Source organism: Cottoperca gobio, chromosome 11 (assembly GCF_900634415.1).
Source record: "Cottoperca gobio chromosome 11, fCotGob3.1, whole genome shotgun sequence".
Classification (NCBI taxonomy): Eukaryota; Metazoa; Chordata; class Actinopteri; order Perciformes; family Bovichtidae; genus Cottoperca; species Cottoperca gobio.
In genome coordinates this window covers 8,652,325-8,672,341 of record NC_041365.1, presented here as the reverse complement: position 1 = coordinate 8,672,341, position 20,017 = coordinate 8,652,325, and the positions used below count along the sequence as shown (strand labels likewise).

At 40.5% G+C, this 20,017-nt stretch overlaps 1 protein-coding gene across 1 annotated transcript in view; it reads left to right on the top strand.

The window, feature by feature from the left end:
- LOC115015839 (CUB and sushi domain-containing protein 3-like) overlaps nt 1–20,017 on the top strand; it is a 310,217-nt gene that overhangs the window by 145,400 nt on the left and 144,800 nt on the right. Inside the window, 1 exon segment of the mRNA XM_029443438.1 lies at nt 16,630–16,837. Within this exon segment, the coding sequence (XP_029299298.1) occupies nt 16,630–16,837 (208 nt within the window).

The following is a 20,017-nucleotide window of genomic DNA, read 5'->3' as shown; positions in this document are numbered from 1 at the left end:
TAGGGGCCAGTGAGGTGATAACTAAATCTGAATTAATAAACAATATGGACACTAAGAACTCGGCAGTTTGTTGTAGGTTTGTGTCAAAGCAATCGCAAAGGAAATATAACAACAAGGTTTAAAAATATTTAGCTGCTGTCCACAGACATGTAATTCATCAACATGGCCTCAATTTCCACTACTATGCTGACGACACGCAACTCTATATACACACCAAGCAATTGGACACTACCACCATCCAACTTGACCGTCTGCTTAAATCATAATAATAATAATTTGATGTCTTGCAATTATCTTAAACTAGGTCAGGTTATATCTGAGGCTATCCTCATTGCCTGCCCAGGCACACTTTGCCAAGTATCCCATTGAAGTCTGTCCATCCCTGGTCTGATTTTTCCCCAAGTAGAACTTCTCCAGACTGTGCCCATCTCTTTGCCACTTTGTTGCAGAGTATCTGATTCACGCCTTTATTACATCTCGACTAGATAATTGTGTCCTTCTCCTGGTGCGGTCCCTTTGTGGTGCGAAAGCAAACAAACCAACCAAAGGAATTTATGATAGCAGATATGTGATTTTAGCAGGATTTCCAAGCTAAACTGTCATCTGTGTAATGCCCGTTTATAGTTGATGGTGAGGGGTGCTGTACGGCCGGAGCCCCGAGCCTTTCCAAGCGCTTATGAATAAAATGTATTATTATTATTATTAGAAACCTAGGCTGTGTTTTTGAAGCAAGCTGTTCAGGGTCCCCCTGGTGGTAAAGGGCCCTTTTGCACTAACCTGCTGTATGACAATTTATGATGGATCTGGCCTTGCCTAAGTGTAATGTCTGAGTGTGACTGTGTGTGCAGAAAGTTGTGTGTAATCTCATAGCTGATGGAGTGTGATGGTAAATACCCTGGACAACATAGTTCATAGTGTGTGTGTGGGTGTGTGGGTGTGTGTGTGGGTGAGTGTGCATCCTTTTGTGTGCATGTGCACGCAGGCAGGCGTGTTCATCTGTATTTGTCTGTGCAGATGTGGTTGTGTAGGCATATCCCAAGTTCCCTTGGGATGGTGCTGATTGACAGCTCTATCCCTGGTTGTCATGGTGATGATGATGGATGTGTTTTGGGTTACCACGGAGACCGCTGTTTAGGCGTTCTATCTGTATGCATAATATAGTTTTAGCATAAAGAGATTCTGTAGCTGACCGAGAGATAGAGAAAAGGAGACACTGAAAGGACTGGCTGACTTTGCTACAGTATGTAGTTGGTTGGCTCTACACATTATGCACTACTTGAAGATCACACATTAAATAGGATACATTACAAAAAGTGGTTGGCCTAAATGCAGATAGAGAGATGACAGACGGGCGGACGAGTCAGGAAGAAAGGCAGCAAAGTGTTCAAAAACAGTGCACGTCCTCGGATACAGATGAAAGAGTTGGTTCTGTGGAATTACAGAATTTTAACTATCCTCCACCTGTTGTGCTGAATTTTTAACACCTTCATCTGTAGAGTTATCCAGAAGTAAAAAAAACTACTTTTTACAATAAAAGCATAGGAAAAGAACCAAACCGAAGTGGTTTCAAGGACATGAGATTTGTTGGAATGTACTTTCCAAAGAAATGTTACAAGCAGTTCTCAGAGCTACAATTCTGATGACTTGCTAACAAACATAACACATTTTCTTTTCTCAATTATTTAAAGCGTGGGTGAGAAGGATTTTAATTGTGGTTCCATGTTTGCCACAATTTAGATTTAGATTTAGTTGAACAGTATCACACATACAGTATCCACAAATTGTATTATGTTTTCGCAACAGTGGAGATCGTATGCTAACTGTGGTTACCTTCCACCACTAAATGAAAATAGATGCAACACCACTCTACACCATACTGACATACATTTTGTCGTTCACATTAATTTTCATGCTCCAACAACACACACTGTATATATCATACCCAACACACACACACACACACACACACACACACACACACACACACACACACACACACACACAGACACACACACATACATAGACACACTCCCTATGGAAACACCTGTACACATGAATGATGATGCTTGTTTAGTGGTGCCTCAGGACAACCGTTTAGTTTAACTAAGCACAGATATACACACAATTATTTATACATAGTATAATTCATTTAATAGACATGTATGTGTGGACACGAGCTGTCTTTCACAAAAACATGCACATTTATGCACCTGAACATAAACAGTAAACAGTTACAGCTAAATGACACGAGATATATTCTCACAGTTGCACACACAGAAACACAACACACACCGTTGGGTGCTGGTGTGTATTTTAGTAGTCAGCGTGCATGCTGGCTCATTCACAATGTAGCAAGCAATCAGGCTGTTCACCTATGCATGACTTAGAGATACACACCCTTTATCATACACACATTATTTGACATACAAATACAATTATCTGTGTTTATAAAACAAAGACACTATCACACATAATAAAAAATATACTCACGGGTCACAGAAATGCTTCTGTTTAGTGCACACAGATACACATGATAGACTGTGTTAATGAAAAGCACACTGTATCACTCACATGCACACAAATACAATATTCTTGTGTAAATGCATACAATCAGGCGAAATCAAACGGAAAGGGAACATTTCCATGAGCATGACAAAGTGGTTGTGTGCTCAGGCTTCAAGACATCTTGTGACAGGCCAGTAGTCCTATTTAGTCTCTATCTATTCACTTACCTCTTATTAACATGCAAGTGTGGATTTGTTTTGGTGTAAAGTGTACAATTTTACAGGCATTGCCTTAAGTTACTGATTCCCAATCTTTCAGCCTGTGACCCTTCATCATTTTTGCTTCTCATGTTATTACATTTGAGTACCATTTGGGGCCAATAGAGGTGAAACTATCCAGAATTTTGAAAGAAATATTTGAGAAAAGTATGACAAAAATAAACATAATTTTATCAACTGCAGAAATTACTACATCTTCTGTCCTATCCCGTTAATCATGTCACGGCCTTTCAGATTTATTTCGACCCTGACCCCCAGATTAACAGTGGTCTAAATGGCCTTGTATACTCCAATACGAACACAGACACAGACCCTCATAGTTCCCCCTCATGGACATGGGTAGACAACATTATTTAGATCACGTGGACCCTTGTTAACGGGACATGAGAAATATAAATGGCTCTTAATTTACCTGCTGTACTTGATGGCATGCAGTGAATTATGCTTATGCGTGCCATTGTGAACTTAAAGTCATGTGACAATAATAAATTAATTCTGTACAGGGATAAATGTTGTAGCCAAATCCATCACACCTCCTTTAAAGTGTCGGATGTTGTGCAAACCTTAATGAAAGGTTACACACTGTTGCCATGGATTGAAAAATGTGGCAGTTTTAAAATGTTCCCGAATGTTTAACAGACATCAACCACATTCAAAGCTTTTATCATGTATGTGCCAGAGTAGAGTGTAAGCTCTATACCAGGGGTCGGGAACCTTTTTTTTTCACATTGAACAGGTGCTCTTTTATTAAATAAACTGAACGCTTATGTTATTTATCTAATTTATGTGCACGTTTCTGTGTCTACTGCACCGGTGTCAAACTCAAGGCCACAATCATAGCCGGCCCACGAGAACATATCATATTTCTGACATAACTGGCCCGCCGGTTTTGGTAATTAAATCAATGCATGGCACAACCACGGGAAAATACATATTCGAGGAAGTATCTAAATGTATGAATGAAATGCAACTGACCCGGGACAAACTGACGGGACTGACGACAGACAGCCTGCGATGTGATGAAAAGAGCAGATTAGTCCAGGATGCGGGAGAAGATGCAGCGGGAGAACTGTGCAGGTGAGCTGACGGTGTATCACCGCATCATACACCAGGAAGCGCTGTGTTGTAAAGCTCTGGAGATGGAACATGTAATAAGCACCATAACACAGACAGGAAACTTTATAAGAGTCAATGTAAGTCTTTTCCTAAGGAGATACATTCTGAACATGGCGGTGCGATGGCTCAGTCGAGGGAAAGTGCTGAATAGATTTTCCGAGTTGCGTGAGGAAATCTGGCCGTTTTTGGAAGCAAAGGGAAACACACCACAGATCTCTGGGACGAAAAGTGGCGATGTGAGCTGTTTGTGCGACATAACGAAGCATCTCACTGTTAAACCTGCAGCTTCAGGGCCGTGTGATCACAGACATGTATGATGCAGTGAGAGCGTTCCAAGCTGAGCTGCCTGTGGGAGAATCTGATGCATTAAGGAAACTTTGGTCACTGCGTGTTTCCAAACACTGATAAACATCTCCACCGCTGTGTTCCCGACTGGCATGAACTGCTCAGCAATCCGTTTGCAGTTGACGTGGAAACAGCACATGTGAACATCCAAATGGAGTTGATTGACCTCCAGTGTAACGATACACTCACGGCAAAGTATGACTCTGTGGGCGCTGCAGTTTCCAAGCTTCACCCTGAAACGATGCCTTCATTTTGGCCCTCTCTGTGATTGAGTTTGACACCCCTGGTCTACTGCTTGCTTTGCGCAGTTTCTCCTCAGCTGTTTCGCGAAGGGAAGGGCTCCGCCCCCTACACACACACACACGCGCACACAGTTAGTCAGAGACAGAGTGGAGGAAAGGAGAGGGGAGAACTAAAACAAAATCCACTGCTAAATGTTTTACTTTAAAATGACACAGTATAATTATTTATTACTTGTTAATCATGTTAAAAAATGTCAGCTCAAAATTGGCCATATCGCATCATTGAAAGAGCCATATATGGCTCGCGAGCCCTGCTCTATACTGTTCAGGAAGTTGGACATCTGTGTGTGAAGATCATGCACTGTGAAGATTGTTTACAAATGCTGTGAGTGTTACTGTAAATATATAATATTGAAATGGGTTGCAAAATGTCCAGATTTCAGGGTTTGAAAACTTAAATTTCCTCAGGCGATGCATGTTTTAAACACAGAAAGACACGCTGTGAATAAGATATTAGAAGTGTGTTGCATTGCATTTCTCCCAGAGGAGCACTTAAACTCATGAATAATTGAAACACACACTAACTCACAGACACTCACAAACGCACGGTACCCACCAACAGACATGCAAAGATACACACACACACACACACACACACACACACACACACACACACACACACACACACACACACACACACACACACACACACACACATTTTGATACAAGGCAGTTCCTGTATTGATCTCTGAGTATTTAAAAATGTCTGAAATGGACCTTTCCTAGAGGAGGGTGGAGTGAACATTTGCTGATGAAAAAAGAGATTAGGATTAGCAGAAGAGTATGTAAAGTGGAAATTCAAACACAAAGGAAGATTACTTTACTTGTGTTCAATCCTTTGGCAGTATTGTGCATACAGTCGTGTGAGGAACCACAATGAATACCAACTAAATTCATGGTCAGAAAGTGAGGAGTGTGAGGAAAAACAGAACTTTGAAATATGAAGGGTGCTTCATACCGCAGTAGAAAGAAAGATTGCAGCACTTTGTTTTGTTGCACTTTCTGACTCATTTTCTCTTTGACTGTGTCGGTTCACTATAATACATTTGCCATATTATATAATTATTCCAAGACCTCACCGAAAAACTAGCTTCTTAGCAAAGTAAGCACTGAAGAAATGTCCTCATTTTGGAGGGTTTCTTTTTGCTCTTCTCTATCCTTGACATGCATTGTCTTCATTTTCTCATTCTTATGATCCCTCACCAAACCTCCCTCACACACATAACATAACACTTATATCTCTCTATTTCTCCATGTGATATTATCTGAAATTCTTATCTTTAAATCATTCTATCTGTCAATGTGTCTTTCTCCTTCCCTGTGTCGATCACAATTTCATCTATCTGCATCTCTACCTCTCTCTTTGGTGTTGCACATTGTATTCATATTTCTCTATCTCCCTCTTTATCTCACCATTGTTTTCGCTAATCCTCTCAATCGCTGTCTTGATCCAACTCTATCCAATATTCATCCATCCTCAGTCCCATTTATGTTTTTCCCCTGTGCTTCTGTTGTGTCTTGTAATTGGTTTTATTTCCTTCCAGCCAGTCAGTTCTCCATTAAATCATCTGTCATCATCTCTCTGTCTCTCTCTCTCTCTCTCTCTCTCGCTCTCTCGCTCTCTCTCGCTCTGTCTCTCTCGCTCTCGCTCTGTCGCTCTCGCTCTCTCTCGCCCTGTCTCTCTCGCCCTGTCTCTCTCTCGCCCTGTCTCTCTCGCTCTCTCTCTCTCTCTCTCTCTCTCTCTCTCTCTCTCTCTCACTGTCTCTCTCTCTCTCTCTCTCTCGCTCTCTCTCTCTCTCTCTCTCTCTCTCTCTCTCTCTCTCTCTCACTGTCTCTCTCTCTGTCTCTCTCGCTCTGTCTCTCTTCTCTCTCTCTGTCTCTCTCTCTCTCTCTCTCTCTCTCTCTCTCTCTCTCTCTCTCTCTCGTCTTCATCATCAGTCATCAGAATTGTATGGCAGTTGTCAGTTATCTCTTCTCCAACTGTAACTTATAACATGTATAGATGGGTCTCTCCTATAACAGCTCTCTAGTGTTTCAGTGTTGAATGCTGGGGATAGATGGGACAATTGTTACCATCTAACTTCATCTATGTATCCATTCATTAGAGGCAGTTCTTGAATGTCTCTCTTTATCAGTACCTCTCATTTTCAAATAAAAACACTTGCATACTGTAGCACGTGTACTGAACCTAGACACCATTTTCTGTGTGTGACTGTCTGTCAGGTTGAATAACATTTATTCATGAAGCGCTTCAAAAGGAGGTTTATAATATTGCTTTAAAAAGTAACAAAAATCATAAATACAGATGAAAGCATCACATGAGCATCAAATACATCTTTTTGTTTTGCTGTCACTCTTATTCTGTTGCTTTCTATTTTCACCAATAAAACACTAATTGAACGAGTCTCAGAGTCACCACAGATGCTGCACTTTCCCCGTCCTCTCTAGGCCTCTTGACTTTCCTTTCTATCTCAGTCTCTCTTTATCTCTTTTGATCAGTTTTCTCCTGATCCTGTTTTCTTTCATCTAATTTCTCTTCTTTGCATGCAAAGTGAACATCTTTGAGATTCCATATTTTAAACTCTTAACTATCCATTTCCTCCCTTTGCTGATGTGTCCATAAAATAGTGGTCAGAGAGACATTTTGTCAGACGTCATACAGATCTAGTCTACAGTCTATACATCTTGGACTTTTTTTAAATGCTAGTGCTGATGGCATGGTTAGTGCTGCACTAAGTTTGATGACATTTTTAAGTGAAAAAATTAAGCAAAGTGATATTTAGCATTATTCAAATGATTGAAGTCAGGACTATATGTTCAGACACCTTTGTGCTGTTGAACTCTTGCATCATAACTTGTTACTTCCTGTATTGATTTGCATTTACATGCCCGAGTATTGATTATGGAAAGCAACACATAAAGTCATTTAGATACATTATGAAGGACTAAAGTGGTTTGTACATTTGATCAGCTGGCGGACCTTTTTCTTAGTGATATTGATCAACATGTCTATAAATTGAGTATAGGGCTAAATGTCCACTAGATAGACTAGCATCTGACTTCATGGTTGTGGTGTATTTGCATTTGCATTTGCCTGTACATACCATAGATGGCCTGTACATACATAGATGGCCTGTACATACCATAGATGGCCTGTACATACCATAGATGGCCTGTCAGAATTATTTGGACGTGGCAATTTACGTTCTTTAATTCATTTTTATCATTTCAAATTTCTCTTTTTACATGTCCTCTGTATTACAACAATTCTCTTAAATTCACACACAATGATTGTTGTTGTAAACCCTGTTTCTCACCATAGCTTTGTGTATGTGTCTTGTGTGAACCTGTCTCATTCATGCTTAGTAACATTGGTTTAATGATGTATCATCTGATTGGCGACTTGCTGACTAATAACATCCAATCGCATTCTTCCAAGTGTAAAAGGCAGCCTTTGTAAATGTCAGTTCTCACTATTACTCTTATTATTGATGCCAGCACTGCTTGGTTCCACAACACCACACACCACCCCAAACTCAAATGATGTGATTTAAGCTTTTTGAGTTTGCTAAGCTCAAATATGCTTGTATTGTTCTTTGTATCTTTGATTCTGTACCATGATGTGTTGGAGGGGGAAGCATTGAGGATGAAAGAAGAGCAGGAGGGACAAGAGTGGAATGTATTTTGTCAGGGCTGCGATGCGTTAAACTCTCAGTATGTAGCTATTTGTTTAAGATGTCAGGGATGACATTTAACACTCACCGACACCCATGGTCTCTCTCTAACTCTGTCTCTCTCTCTCACACACACACACACACACACACACACACACACACACACACACACACACACACACACACACACAAACACACACACGAACAAAAGCACATTAAAATAGGCAGACACCTACACAAAATCAAGGACACAGGTGAATGCACACACTCACACTGTCAAACAGACACACCCAGTCTCAGAGAATAAGAGAGAGGGAGACTGAGAGGTAATGAGAGGTAATACTTTTGAGTCACAACTTAAGGAGTTTGTCGTTACAGTTGATCATTTAGAAACCCTGTTTAATGACCAGATCAGAGAACATGGACACTAGTCTCACCTTTCTCAATCCTGCTGCAGGGACAGACAACAAGAGAGACAGAGTCCTTGTTTACATTCACCTCCCTTTTAAGTTTACTCACAACTTCCTTATCTCTTTCTGCAACCTTCTCCTAACTCCATGTTTCAAAGTAATTCTTCCTTTCTGTTGGGACAAGATGCTAGTTTAGTGAATGGAGCTTCCACTCTGAAGCCACAGGATCTGTGCGGCTGAAGTGTCCCTGAACAAAACACCTACCAGCTCCCGGGACGCTGTAATGTAGTCCATCCTGTCATCTGACAAGGCAAGCGAACAGAATTTCTCCGGTGGGATAAATAGAGTATCACCATAACATTATTGCTTTGGTTGTTGCCAGTAGAGTAGTAAAAAAAAAAATTATGCAATAGCCAAGGTATTATATCTATAACTGTGACCTTCTGACATAAGTTAGGAGGGTCAGTAGTGGGGGTCAAATGGTAGCAATAATGGGAAAAAAGAAATCACAGTATAATGAGAATCAAATTATGTTCGGGTCATAAGAAGAATAATCATGATAGCGATCCATCTATCAATCAATGCATTGACTCTTCATGTCTCCCCTTAGTGATCTACCGTTAAATCACTCTTCTGCCCTAATTGGTCTAAATGTTGGACTGTTAGTTGACTGGCAGATAGCATCTGTTCTTTGATTTGTGGACAGATGGTGGGAGGAGCTGAAGGTCAGCATGGTTACTAGTGTGTGTCTGTGTGTGTGTCTGTGTGTGTGTGTGTCTCTGTGTGTGTGTGTGTGTGTGTGTGTGTGTGTGTGTGTGTGTGTGCACCCTCAACGCTATGACTATTTGTCTAAAATGTAATGCTGCCAAGCAGAGGAGAGCAACCAATATGTTTTTAACAAGGTTTAGCAGCAGAGCTCCAAAGACACTAAACAGTTGGTACCTGAATAGCTGAGAGGGGCTCCTACACCAGCAGACAGTGGGCACAAGTCGAACAGTGACATAGACAATATAAACAGGATGGATGTAAACCCTGAAAAAAAACCAATATAAAGCAAACACTGAATTGAATCAACATCTCAGTGACTGTCTCAAAAGAATAATCCTGACCTTCACAAAGCTGCTATTTATGACAGGGCTGCAATGATACAATGGCACATTCTAAATGTAAAAAGATTATAAACTGTACTTGTGAAAAAGTTATGTCATAATGTATATCATGATTTATCCAGATGGGTTTACATTTGGCAAAAAGGAGGAAGCCTCCAGCCCACATGTCTGCTGCATGGTCGAATAGCAGCCAAGGAATATCAGACCGTTTTAGAATACCAGATGGTGCAAACACTGTTCTCTTGATGCATCATTTCCCATACACACTACTAAATCAACTCAAGAATAATTTCCTGAACAGCTAGATTAAGTCTGACGTCTTCCCTGAAAGTTTTTATTGTAGATTTCTGTTTCATTCGTGCTTCAGTGAACAGCAGGCACCCTGGAAGAACAATCCAATATCCTGTTACATACAGTGAAACATCATCACAGGCAAACAATGGCCCGACCTCTGGTCGAAGGAAAAGAAATACAAGCATATAGAGCAAATGGGCAGACTAATTCAAACATACCATTATAACATAAAAGCCAGAGCATTGGTAGTGAATATACTCTAAATGGCACTAAGGAGATGTTGGAACTAAGACCAGGTTTTGAACAGAACACCCACACATGCCTCAATGGAGACGGGCAAACGAAAAAGCAGAAGCAGTCGTTTCATCAAAAACCCAAAACTGCACATTTACGTCCAAGCAACAAAGCCCTCCAGTGGCTGTAGACGTTATGACTTGTCCATCGAGTGACGGAGGAAATTGCGTTACATTGTTATAGAGTCTCAAAGTTTACTTCCCGTTTCCTAAAGACAGTCAATGTTGGTTTCTTTTAAACATGACCATGGTCATTCCCAAACCATGTAAACCAAGCTAAGTGATTTCATCAAACCTTCACCATAGCTGTGTCTGATCAGAAAACATGTTGTGGAAGCCACTGATAAATGATGTAATGCTGCCAATAGGGTCTTCTGATCAGTACACACACGTATGTATATGTGTCAGGCTGAAGGGCATTTCCAAACAATGTGCTTCTTTTTGGTTTCTTACTTCTCTAAATGGAGGGCACACATTATGGGTTCAAGACTGTAGAGCACACAATCACCATCTACAACTATAACTTGTAGGTATCGCTTTCCATTGTCATTTCTCTGCAATTCACATTGTCACTAACACCAATACTAGTTTTGTGGATCTGAAGGATCCGTCTGTAAGATCTTATTCTTATGCATCCAGAACTGTTACTTGTGCATCCTGGCATGACTGGATGGTGTGAAAGTCACATTGAGACCACAAGGGAAATTGCATCCTCTGTGCATTCAGGCAGCATGGCACACAGTGCAGCTGCAGAAGAAGGTTGATGAGTGGCTAGTTTTGTCCTCACACCAGGACATTTATTAAAAATAAATACTGGATCATTTGTATGCTCATGTTTAAAAGTATTCCTCCTGTCTTTTCATTCATTCATGGCAGGTAAACTGAGGTATTAAACGTATGGAAGGAGTGATGAGGGAGAAAGAGGGGTAGCTATATATATTCAGCTTTACAGCATATGGGGGGCAAGAGGTTGATGGATGGGTGGGTGGATGTAGATAAGAGAGCAGGAGGGATGGATGGATACAGCCTGAAGAGAGTGGAGAGGAGAGGATGATGTAGATGGCCCATAATCCTTAGAGGCTGACAGCACACTGGGTCTTCTGTGATTGAAGTCTCTCTGTGTGTGTGTGTGTGTGTGTGTGTGTGTGTGTGTGTGTGTGTGTGTGTGTGTGTGTGTGTGTGTGTGTGTGTGCGCGTGTGTACGAATCTGATAGTGATAGTGATCTGCCTATCAAAGTGATGCAGGAAAGGAATGGAGTTATGGGACAGAAGGAAAGGGTGAGGGGGAAGAAATGGCAAGTGAAAAAAAGAGAGAAGAGAAAGAGATGAGGCCAGAAAAGCCATTAAACATAAAATCAATCAGCAGAAAGAGAGAGAGGGAAAGAGAGTGAGAGAGACGGAGAGTGAAATACAGAGAGTAAGATCTTAAAGAAAGACACAGCGAGACGGAGAAGGATAAAGAAGGAATCCTCAGATGACTGCGATATTGATGACAGCACAGTGGGGAAGAGGGGATGAACGGATGCGGAGAGGGGAGGCAGGATAAGAGGCTAAGAACGAGTGATCAAAGCACCCCAGGCCATGAGAGAGAAGGAGCAAGGGAGGGTGAGATGGGGAGAGTTAGGAAGGGGGAATGATGAGGCAGGAGAGAGTGGGAGGGTGAGAGGCAAAGATGAATGAGGAAAAGAAAAGGAAGCATGGAGGGGAGAACTGAGGGAGGAGGTGGATAAGGAGAAAGAGAGAAGGGTAGAGATGGAGATGCGCTGTTTTACTATAAAAATAATCTTGATGCAGTAATGGGTCGACGAGGGGTGTAGTGAGCAAGTAGGCAAGCAAAGTAGTGCTACCATGAGAGAAAGAGTGTGAGTGTGTGAGAGAGAGTGAAAGTGTGTGTGAGAGAGAGAGAGAGAGAGAGTGTGTGTGTGTGAGAGAGTGTGAGTGAGTGAGTGAGAGAGAAAGAGAGAATGTGAGTGAGAGAGAGGGATGGAAATGTAAAAAAAGGGCAACACCAGCTCACTGATGTAATAAGAAATGAAGGCAACAGAACCTCTCTCTTTCCCTCTCCTCCTTTCACACATACAGTCAAATCAAACTAACATATAGCACCCTCCTCCACACACACTTTCCCTCCTGCTGTGGGTCAGTGCAGTGGGGCACGAGCCTGAGTTCAGCCTCCCCAGGTTTCCCTCTGAAATAAAAGCAGCAAACAACACAGCAGAACGATGCAGCCAGATAGAGGAGCTCTCACGTGCCTATAGATGTACTCTTTATGCTCATTTATCTTCTGGTTTTCGAGATGTAATATATGTTTTTCTATGTTTGTAATACTTCAGAAATGTCCAAAGATAATAATTCAACTTTTGGAAATGAGCCCCTAATACAAGTCAAAACAAGATGACATGGCATTTGTCATTGTTGTGTTGGGTGTCAATTTTTAGTGGGACCTCAAGTACACATTTCATATCACCGGAAATCATTTGAATGAAGATGAATATACTTTTCTAACTGTTGAGCTGTTCAGTGTTTTGGATCTAGCCACTGTACACAGCTTACGATTCAATTTTGACTGAACAGTGTTATTCACCACACATCAGCCACTTCTCTACCAGTCATTTTGTAATGACTTTATAATAAATAACATTAATTTTTTGTCTCATATTGAAACCAAACTCCATTTATGCATTGGATGTGGCTTCATTGACCCCAGTGCTCCTTAGTTGTCAGCCACAGATTCATTTTAATTCTCATTGAATTTAATGATTTCAGCTATAAGCTGATCAGACTTGTATGTAATGAAATTCCTTTCTTCAACTCGAATGGTGTAGTATTCCAAAATGACACGATAATTTATTCAATACACTGTTCTTAAAAGCAAGTTACAGTGTGTTTCATCTTTCAATCATTACAGAAAAATAACACATTGAAAAAATGTTCACTGTGACCTGTTTTTAAAGTGTAATATAGTATATTTTAATTAACACTGCTGCTGTAGAAAAATAAAATGAAGCGATGGGACCACAAAATGATGTGAGCTAGACACAGTAATATTTAATACTGTCACACAGATGTCCCACCGTGATTGATGGAGCAGCAGCGAGCGGTATCCAAAATTAACAGGTGCAACATGGAAAGTTGACTGGTTCCATGTCATGTCTGATTCACGCACATTTAACAGAAGGTAATGAGTGTTGGCTATAGGTATGTGGACTTCTCAACCCTCCCCCCTGTAAATACCCAGCAAATGTCACTTTTTATTAGAGCAGATGCTCCTGAAGCGGTCTCTGCACAGCCCTGCCGTTGCTAGATGACACACAACATAATAAGTGAGGATCCTAATTGCATCATGTGTCATCTAAAATGATCACATGGAGTCCTTACACAGCTTTCAGGTTTCCTCCAGAACTACATCAGTATTCAAGTCGGCTTATTTTAAAGCTAATGATAAATAACAGTTTTATGCTATAGGTCACCGTAATGTATTTTGAGTGACACAAAGCCGGAGTACATCATGGATGAAAAACCTCGATACTACAAAATCATAATGTCAAGTTCTCCAAAGGTCTACTGCACATAAGAGGGCTGCTCACTGGTTTGGTAATATTTTATTTCACAAGTTCATTTCCTCTTCTTTAATAAGAGCCACACATCACTTCGCCCTGCGGCCTTTCCACCTTTCTGTCAAGTGTCACTGTCACATCAGTAAGCTGGAGGGCTAGAAGTGGTGTCTGTGTGTGTCTGTGAGCGTTTTTGTGTGCGTGTGTGTGTGTGTGTGTGTGTGTGTGTGTGTGTGTGTGTGTGTGTGTGTGTGTGTGTGTGTGTGTGGATGTGAGTGCGTGTCCACCAGTGCTTGCAAACGTCCTGGTGTCATGATAGACATGTGACAGCTGTCATCCTGCAGCAGTCTCTCCCACGCTGTGGACAAACACACACACACACACACACACACACACACACACACACACACACACACACACACACACACACACACACACTACTGGATCATTGCTCTCCTGCAAATGTGATGGGGTCTCAGCAGAGCTTGGTTTGGGGTGTTGGGTCATTCACACAAATCTCCTTAACTGTCTAGGTGGGGAATTAATGTCTCTCTGGATAACTGAATCGTCTGTCTGTCAGTGCCTGCCTGCCTGCCTGCCTGCCTGCCTGCCTGCCTATCTGTCGGACTGACTCTGATGCCTATGTGAATCTGTTTGAATGAATGAATTGTTAATGAATAATTAATGCATTTCTCTATGCCATTTTCCATACATCAGCACTTGTTTGGCACAATGCACGTCTAATCACCTGCTGGTGTCAACGCACTTTGACACGAGCGTCATTCCTACTCTAAGAATGAAACAAATGAAACGCGTGTATTGTTTCAAATGTAATGTCTATCTTGAAATTCATTTTAAAATCACTTATTTTGTTTCATCCTGTTTCTTGTTTCCTATCAGAACAGTTTGTACCAACCCTATACCTATTTCAATCTGCTTTTCTATATTATTTGTTTCACTCTAGTTCTGTTTGTCTCTGTTTGTTCCTATCTATTTATGTTCCCCTGTAATCCTCTACGTATTTCCTGTCTCTACTCAGTGCACTCTGTTCCGTCCGATTTCTTAAATCATTTCTAATATGTTTCTATTCATTTGGTTATCGTCTGTTGCTTGATGTGAGTCTTGGACCACAGCTATTCTCATTACCCCTCATGTGGGTGGAGTCTAGCTTGGTCCCTACCTTATCTCTGTCATCTGTACATGCAGCCCCCGCCTGGGTGAGCCTAAAGGATGGGCATGTATACCTAACAGCGCCTGTCTACACTCTTATAAAGGATTTGTCTTTTCCATCTTATCAGCGAGTGCAGTTTAGGGACAACACACATGTGGTGCTTTTCTAAATGCTGGTGATATCAACATGTGAAGAGTAATACAAATCACATGGGATCCCCAGTTTGCACTCACTGGTGTGTAGGAAAATATATGTCTTCTGTAAGAGTGTGTAACATACAGTATTGCCTCTTTTATGTATGACTACAAATTAAACAGGTATAATTTATACCATGTTTACAGTTGGACTTGTACTCTCTCAGAAAAAAAGCTTCAACATTTTATCTTTTATCACTGGGGCAGTGGATACTTGGCTGGGCTCAATTTGCTTTTGATAAACACAGGCATTCCCTGATTGGGTACAGAAACATTCACCTATCCACACTGTGTTTTGAAAAGTGAATTGAGCACAGCCCTCTTCAATGTGTGCCACTACAATGTCCCGGTGACACAAGGTCCAATGTAGAATTTTTTTGTCTCTGTGAGTGTATCTGTATAAATTATATGTGTATAATTTATGCCGTGTGCACAGCGCAATCCATGTGTCTTTATCTGTTATACAGCAATCAGTACTACTATCAATTATGAATAATACAATCAATCGGAATGTAAACAACAATTAGGCAAAATTAAGCAAATCTATCATCCCATCTGGTCTAGATCTTTTGAAACTAATTGATTGAATTACTTGATCAATTGATACACTGACATTATACCAGCCAATTGGGAAACAGTTGAATCTAAAGTTCCGTGGTGGTGATTGGAGGAGACGAGAGCGGAGATCTGTTATTGGAAGAAAAAAAAAAAGGACAACTTACCTCGTTATTGGAGGAGAGGACAGCAGCTCTGAGTGTGACAGGAACTGCAGCCCAACTCCTAAACCCCCAGCCCTGAATAAAACAGCGTCATTCTCCAACGTCTGCTGGCTTAATGGCAGAGAACTGATAGTCCACAAAATAAGGACTGTATATTGCCATCCATATGCTATTCTTCATATCTACTTCACATCTGAAGTGTGATGTAAGAGCTCTATCTTCATAATATGGTTTGCTAATATGACTTGACAGTTTATGTGTCATATGAAAGTCATCCATTTCTAACATTCAAGCCACAAAATAACATTCGGAGTTGAGAACAAAGAGTTTACCTGTAATATACTAAAGTTAAGGTGACCAAAAAAAATCACCTCATAGAGGGAGAGAGGTGTAGGAGTTGGGCTGGCTGACCTGTAATCTACTTGAGTCGTTGAGAAATAATGCTAGGTCTATTGAGAATTTGAACTTAATTGCTAATTTGGTAATACAAAATTGAATTGGTACATTTATTAATGGATCCACCCCATCTCATATAGCTGTGAAAATCAAAAACATTTATCTAAAAAGAAAGAAATTTAATAAAAAATTTAAAAAAGTCCGCCCCTCAGTCCCTCCTCCTCTCCCTAACCCAGGTTTTCTATTTGTCACTCTGATTTGATTGACAGCTGAGGACACATGTGGGGGCACTGTGAGGGGCGGCAGTGGGGTGGTGACCAGTCCCGGTTACCCCGGCAACTATGGTAACCAGGCCGACTGTACTTGGATCCTATTGGCCGAACCTGGAGACACCATCTCTGTCATCTTTACAGACTTCCAGACAGAGGAGAAGTATGACTACCTGGAGGTGGAGGGATCTGAACCACCAACCATTTGGTGAGTCACTTTATTCATTCATTTTTTTTTCATTCATATGTGTGTTTGTCGCAGTCATTGTGTTGCTGAGAAACATGATAATATGGTTGTGGAAGAACCGTCTGTTTATCTTTGTCAGATTCAGTGTTTTGTGTTTGTCCAACAATTTCTGAATTGCAGTGGAGGGATGAGTCACGGTTAAGTGTTAAATTGCAGAAGGGTGCGGGAAATATTTCCAGTTGTAAAATACATACAATTATCCGGCAGATGGTGAAAATGAATAATATTACATATACAACAGAATTCAACGGTGGATATTAAGGTTTAGACCTGGATAATTAGAAGTGCCTTGAGACAACATCGATTATGTTGTGTGAAAAATACAGGTAGGTTAAAGTTGACATGTCCAAACATGGTAGAGCGGTACAACATCATAGAACCCACAGTATGCAGAAGGAAGATATTTAGTAAACAGTATAATAGAGGTACAATACAGCCCCCCCCCCAGTTCACATTTCTGACCTGGCCTTTCTGCAAAGATAGTGTGTAATCACGTAGCAGCTAACTTTATGGAACAATTTAACCACGCTTGGAGTACAGTAATAAAAAGTTAAGAACAGGTAATAAAATGAAAACGTTATTACAGATATAAAATACCGTTTTTTATCTCTTGTTCTTGAAGTATAGGAAGGAAAAAAATAAATAGATAAATAAAATCTTGAATTATGATGTAAGTTGGTCTTGGTGTGTGTGTACGTGGTCGTATATTCATGTGCAGCCATTCTGCATGGGCCTCATACTTTAGAGATGAATTAATTGATCTGTGTTACTTGGACTTTTAACATCTCTCCAGGGTTTTCTGTCATTCACTCATGTTTTTTTTAGGTGGTTCACTCATAACAATATTTTATTGCACTCGCTGTTTATCGATTGTTGGTAAATTAGGGTATTGATAAACCATTGCTGTTGCTGTAACCAATTTGAATCTTATCATGGCCAGGGACATTAGTGTGTGTGCGTGTGTAATTGATTTGGAAGTAATAATGGCTAAGCAACTGTTAGTGTGTCTATACAGGTGCATACCATCCTGCTCACTCAGGTGTGTGTGTGTGTGTGTGTGTGTGTGTGTGTGTGTACTTCAATCATGTTAAAAGATTTTCATGCACTTATTCAATTGAAAAGTACATTTCTAGTTTGTCATAAATGCCATATTTGATCGTTATTTGAGAAAAAAAAAACTGGATGGTTTTATGATTCAATTTACATGATCTAGACATCCAATAAATACAAACGCTATTAATAATAAAAGACAGACCAATAAGGAAATAAAACAAATGTCAAAAGGCAACTTTTAAGTATGATTTATTATGGTTGTTATTTGACCTTTAATATTGAGTTTTTTGTTTTAGTTTTCTTTCTTTTTCCTGGCTAAATTGATAATGCATTTGTAAATATAGTACAACCCGGTAATACATGCAAAGAGGGACCTAGTAAAGTAGGATGATCCTTAATCGGCCGTAATAGGTTTTTCCTAAAGATAATTTACTTTCCAGTTTGTCTGTCCTATAAACTTATTTGTATTTTGGCATAACAATCTGCACTTATGCACCCAGTAAGTTCATATATCATCTATGAGGGACACACATTCAATTTAAACACATTTCAATTTGTAACATGTTTTTAGGAAGCATAAGGCCATTCAGAACTTTTACATTTAAAGTTTACATTTTTCAACTGGGGTTAATGTTAAACCTACAAAACATTCACCTTCTTAGGAGTAATAACAACAACAACGTATTGCTGAGAGTTAGATTGTTGGCCTTTGGGGGGTTATGTGGTGGCGACTGGTAGTATTGGATTTAGTCTGTCTGGTGTCTTCGCTCATGTAATATATTGCTTTGTAGTTATTTACTTGCTGAATTAACTCTGGAGTCTCATACAGCATATTGAGGTCAGAGGGATACTTTTTTCTCGTATCATGGATCTTTTCCAGCACTTTCCCTATACTGATAATAGGGTTTTAGTTTTGTACTGAGAGGGGAGCAGCGACTTTCATTACATTTACATTTAATTTCAGACATACAGCCTGGAGCAACACTTAAACCCACTTGCTATAATGTTGCTGAATAGCTGAAGATGCTACGCTAACCCTATTTAAAGTCAGACTTTTCTTCTAGCTCATGGTCTAAAAACTAACAGTATAGTAAATAAAGAAATGCATGCATAGTGTTTGAGAAGAAAATACACATTTAGAAAGTGAAAGTGCCTGACATATATATATACACATACAAATATTTAGTATTAACCTTATTATCCATGTTAGTGAGAACTCACAATAATACACACACACACACACACACACAATTATAGAAGTACATTTCCGAATGCACAATACACCTACATTAAGAAAGGGACTTAAATGGTTTCCCACCTGGGAGGAAAACAAAGTACTTCTGTGGGTAAGAGATGTCACACAGGGACATTGCAGAAAGCACAGCTCTTCAAGCCTTGCAGTGGATGTGCTACATTGTAAAAGTCAGTCCATGGTTCCACTCCTGTCAAACGTGAAGATGAAAAAACACTTGGCATAATACATGCAAAACGAACCCTCTAAGGAGTGGATAAATGTTCCCTAGTTTGAAATATCTAGTTTCTTTTGGGGCATCCTGATGACAGGGTCAGAATTTGATACAAACAGCCTGATACCCTGGATTCTTTCATCCTGTAAATCCTGCTGGTGCTGTTGTAATTGTCTGGAGAATGGTATCTTGACCTGAACTAGGCTGCACTAGACTCCGTTGTACCAATTTAGCATCGTTTGAATGGCAGAGTGTACCTAAGCATTGTTTCTATCCAGGTGCATCCCCTCATGGCCACAGTATGCATTTTTTAGTTGGATACTTCCATATCAGAAAGCATGCATCATCTTCAGGTAGTTCTAGGGCAGGGGTGCCCACACTTTTTGGGCTTGTGAGCTACTTTTTAAATGACCAGGTCCAAGTGATCTACCTGTATTCCAAAAAATGCTGCGTTGGGGTGGGGGGGTGCTGTCTGAGGTTTTGTGCGATGGGGGGGGTGTTGGTGCGTAGTTCACTCCTTTCCTTTCCTCCTCTCTGTCGCTGCCTGTAGGTGTGTGTGCGGGAGCGAAACAAAGCGGAGGAGGGACTGTGAATGCGCAAGGCAAGAAAAAAACTAAAAACT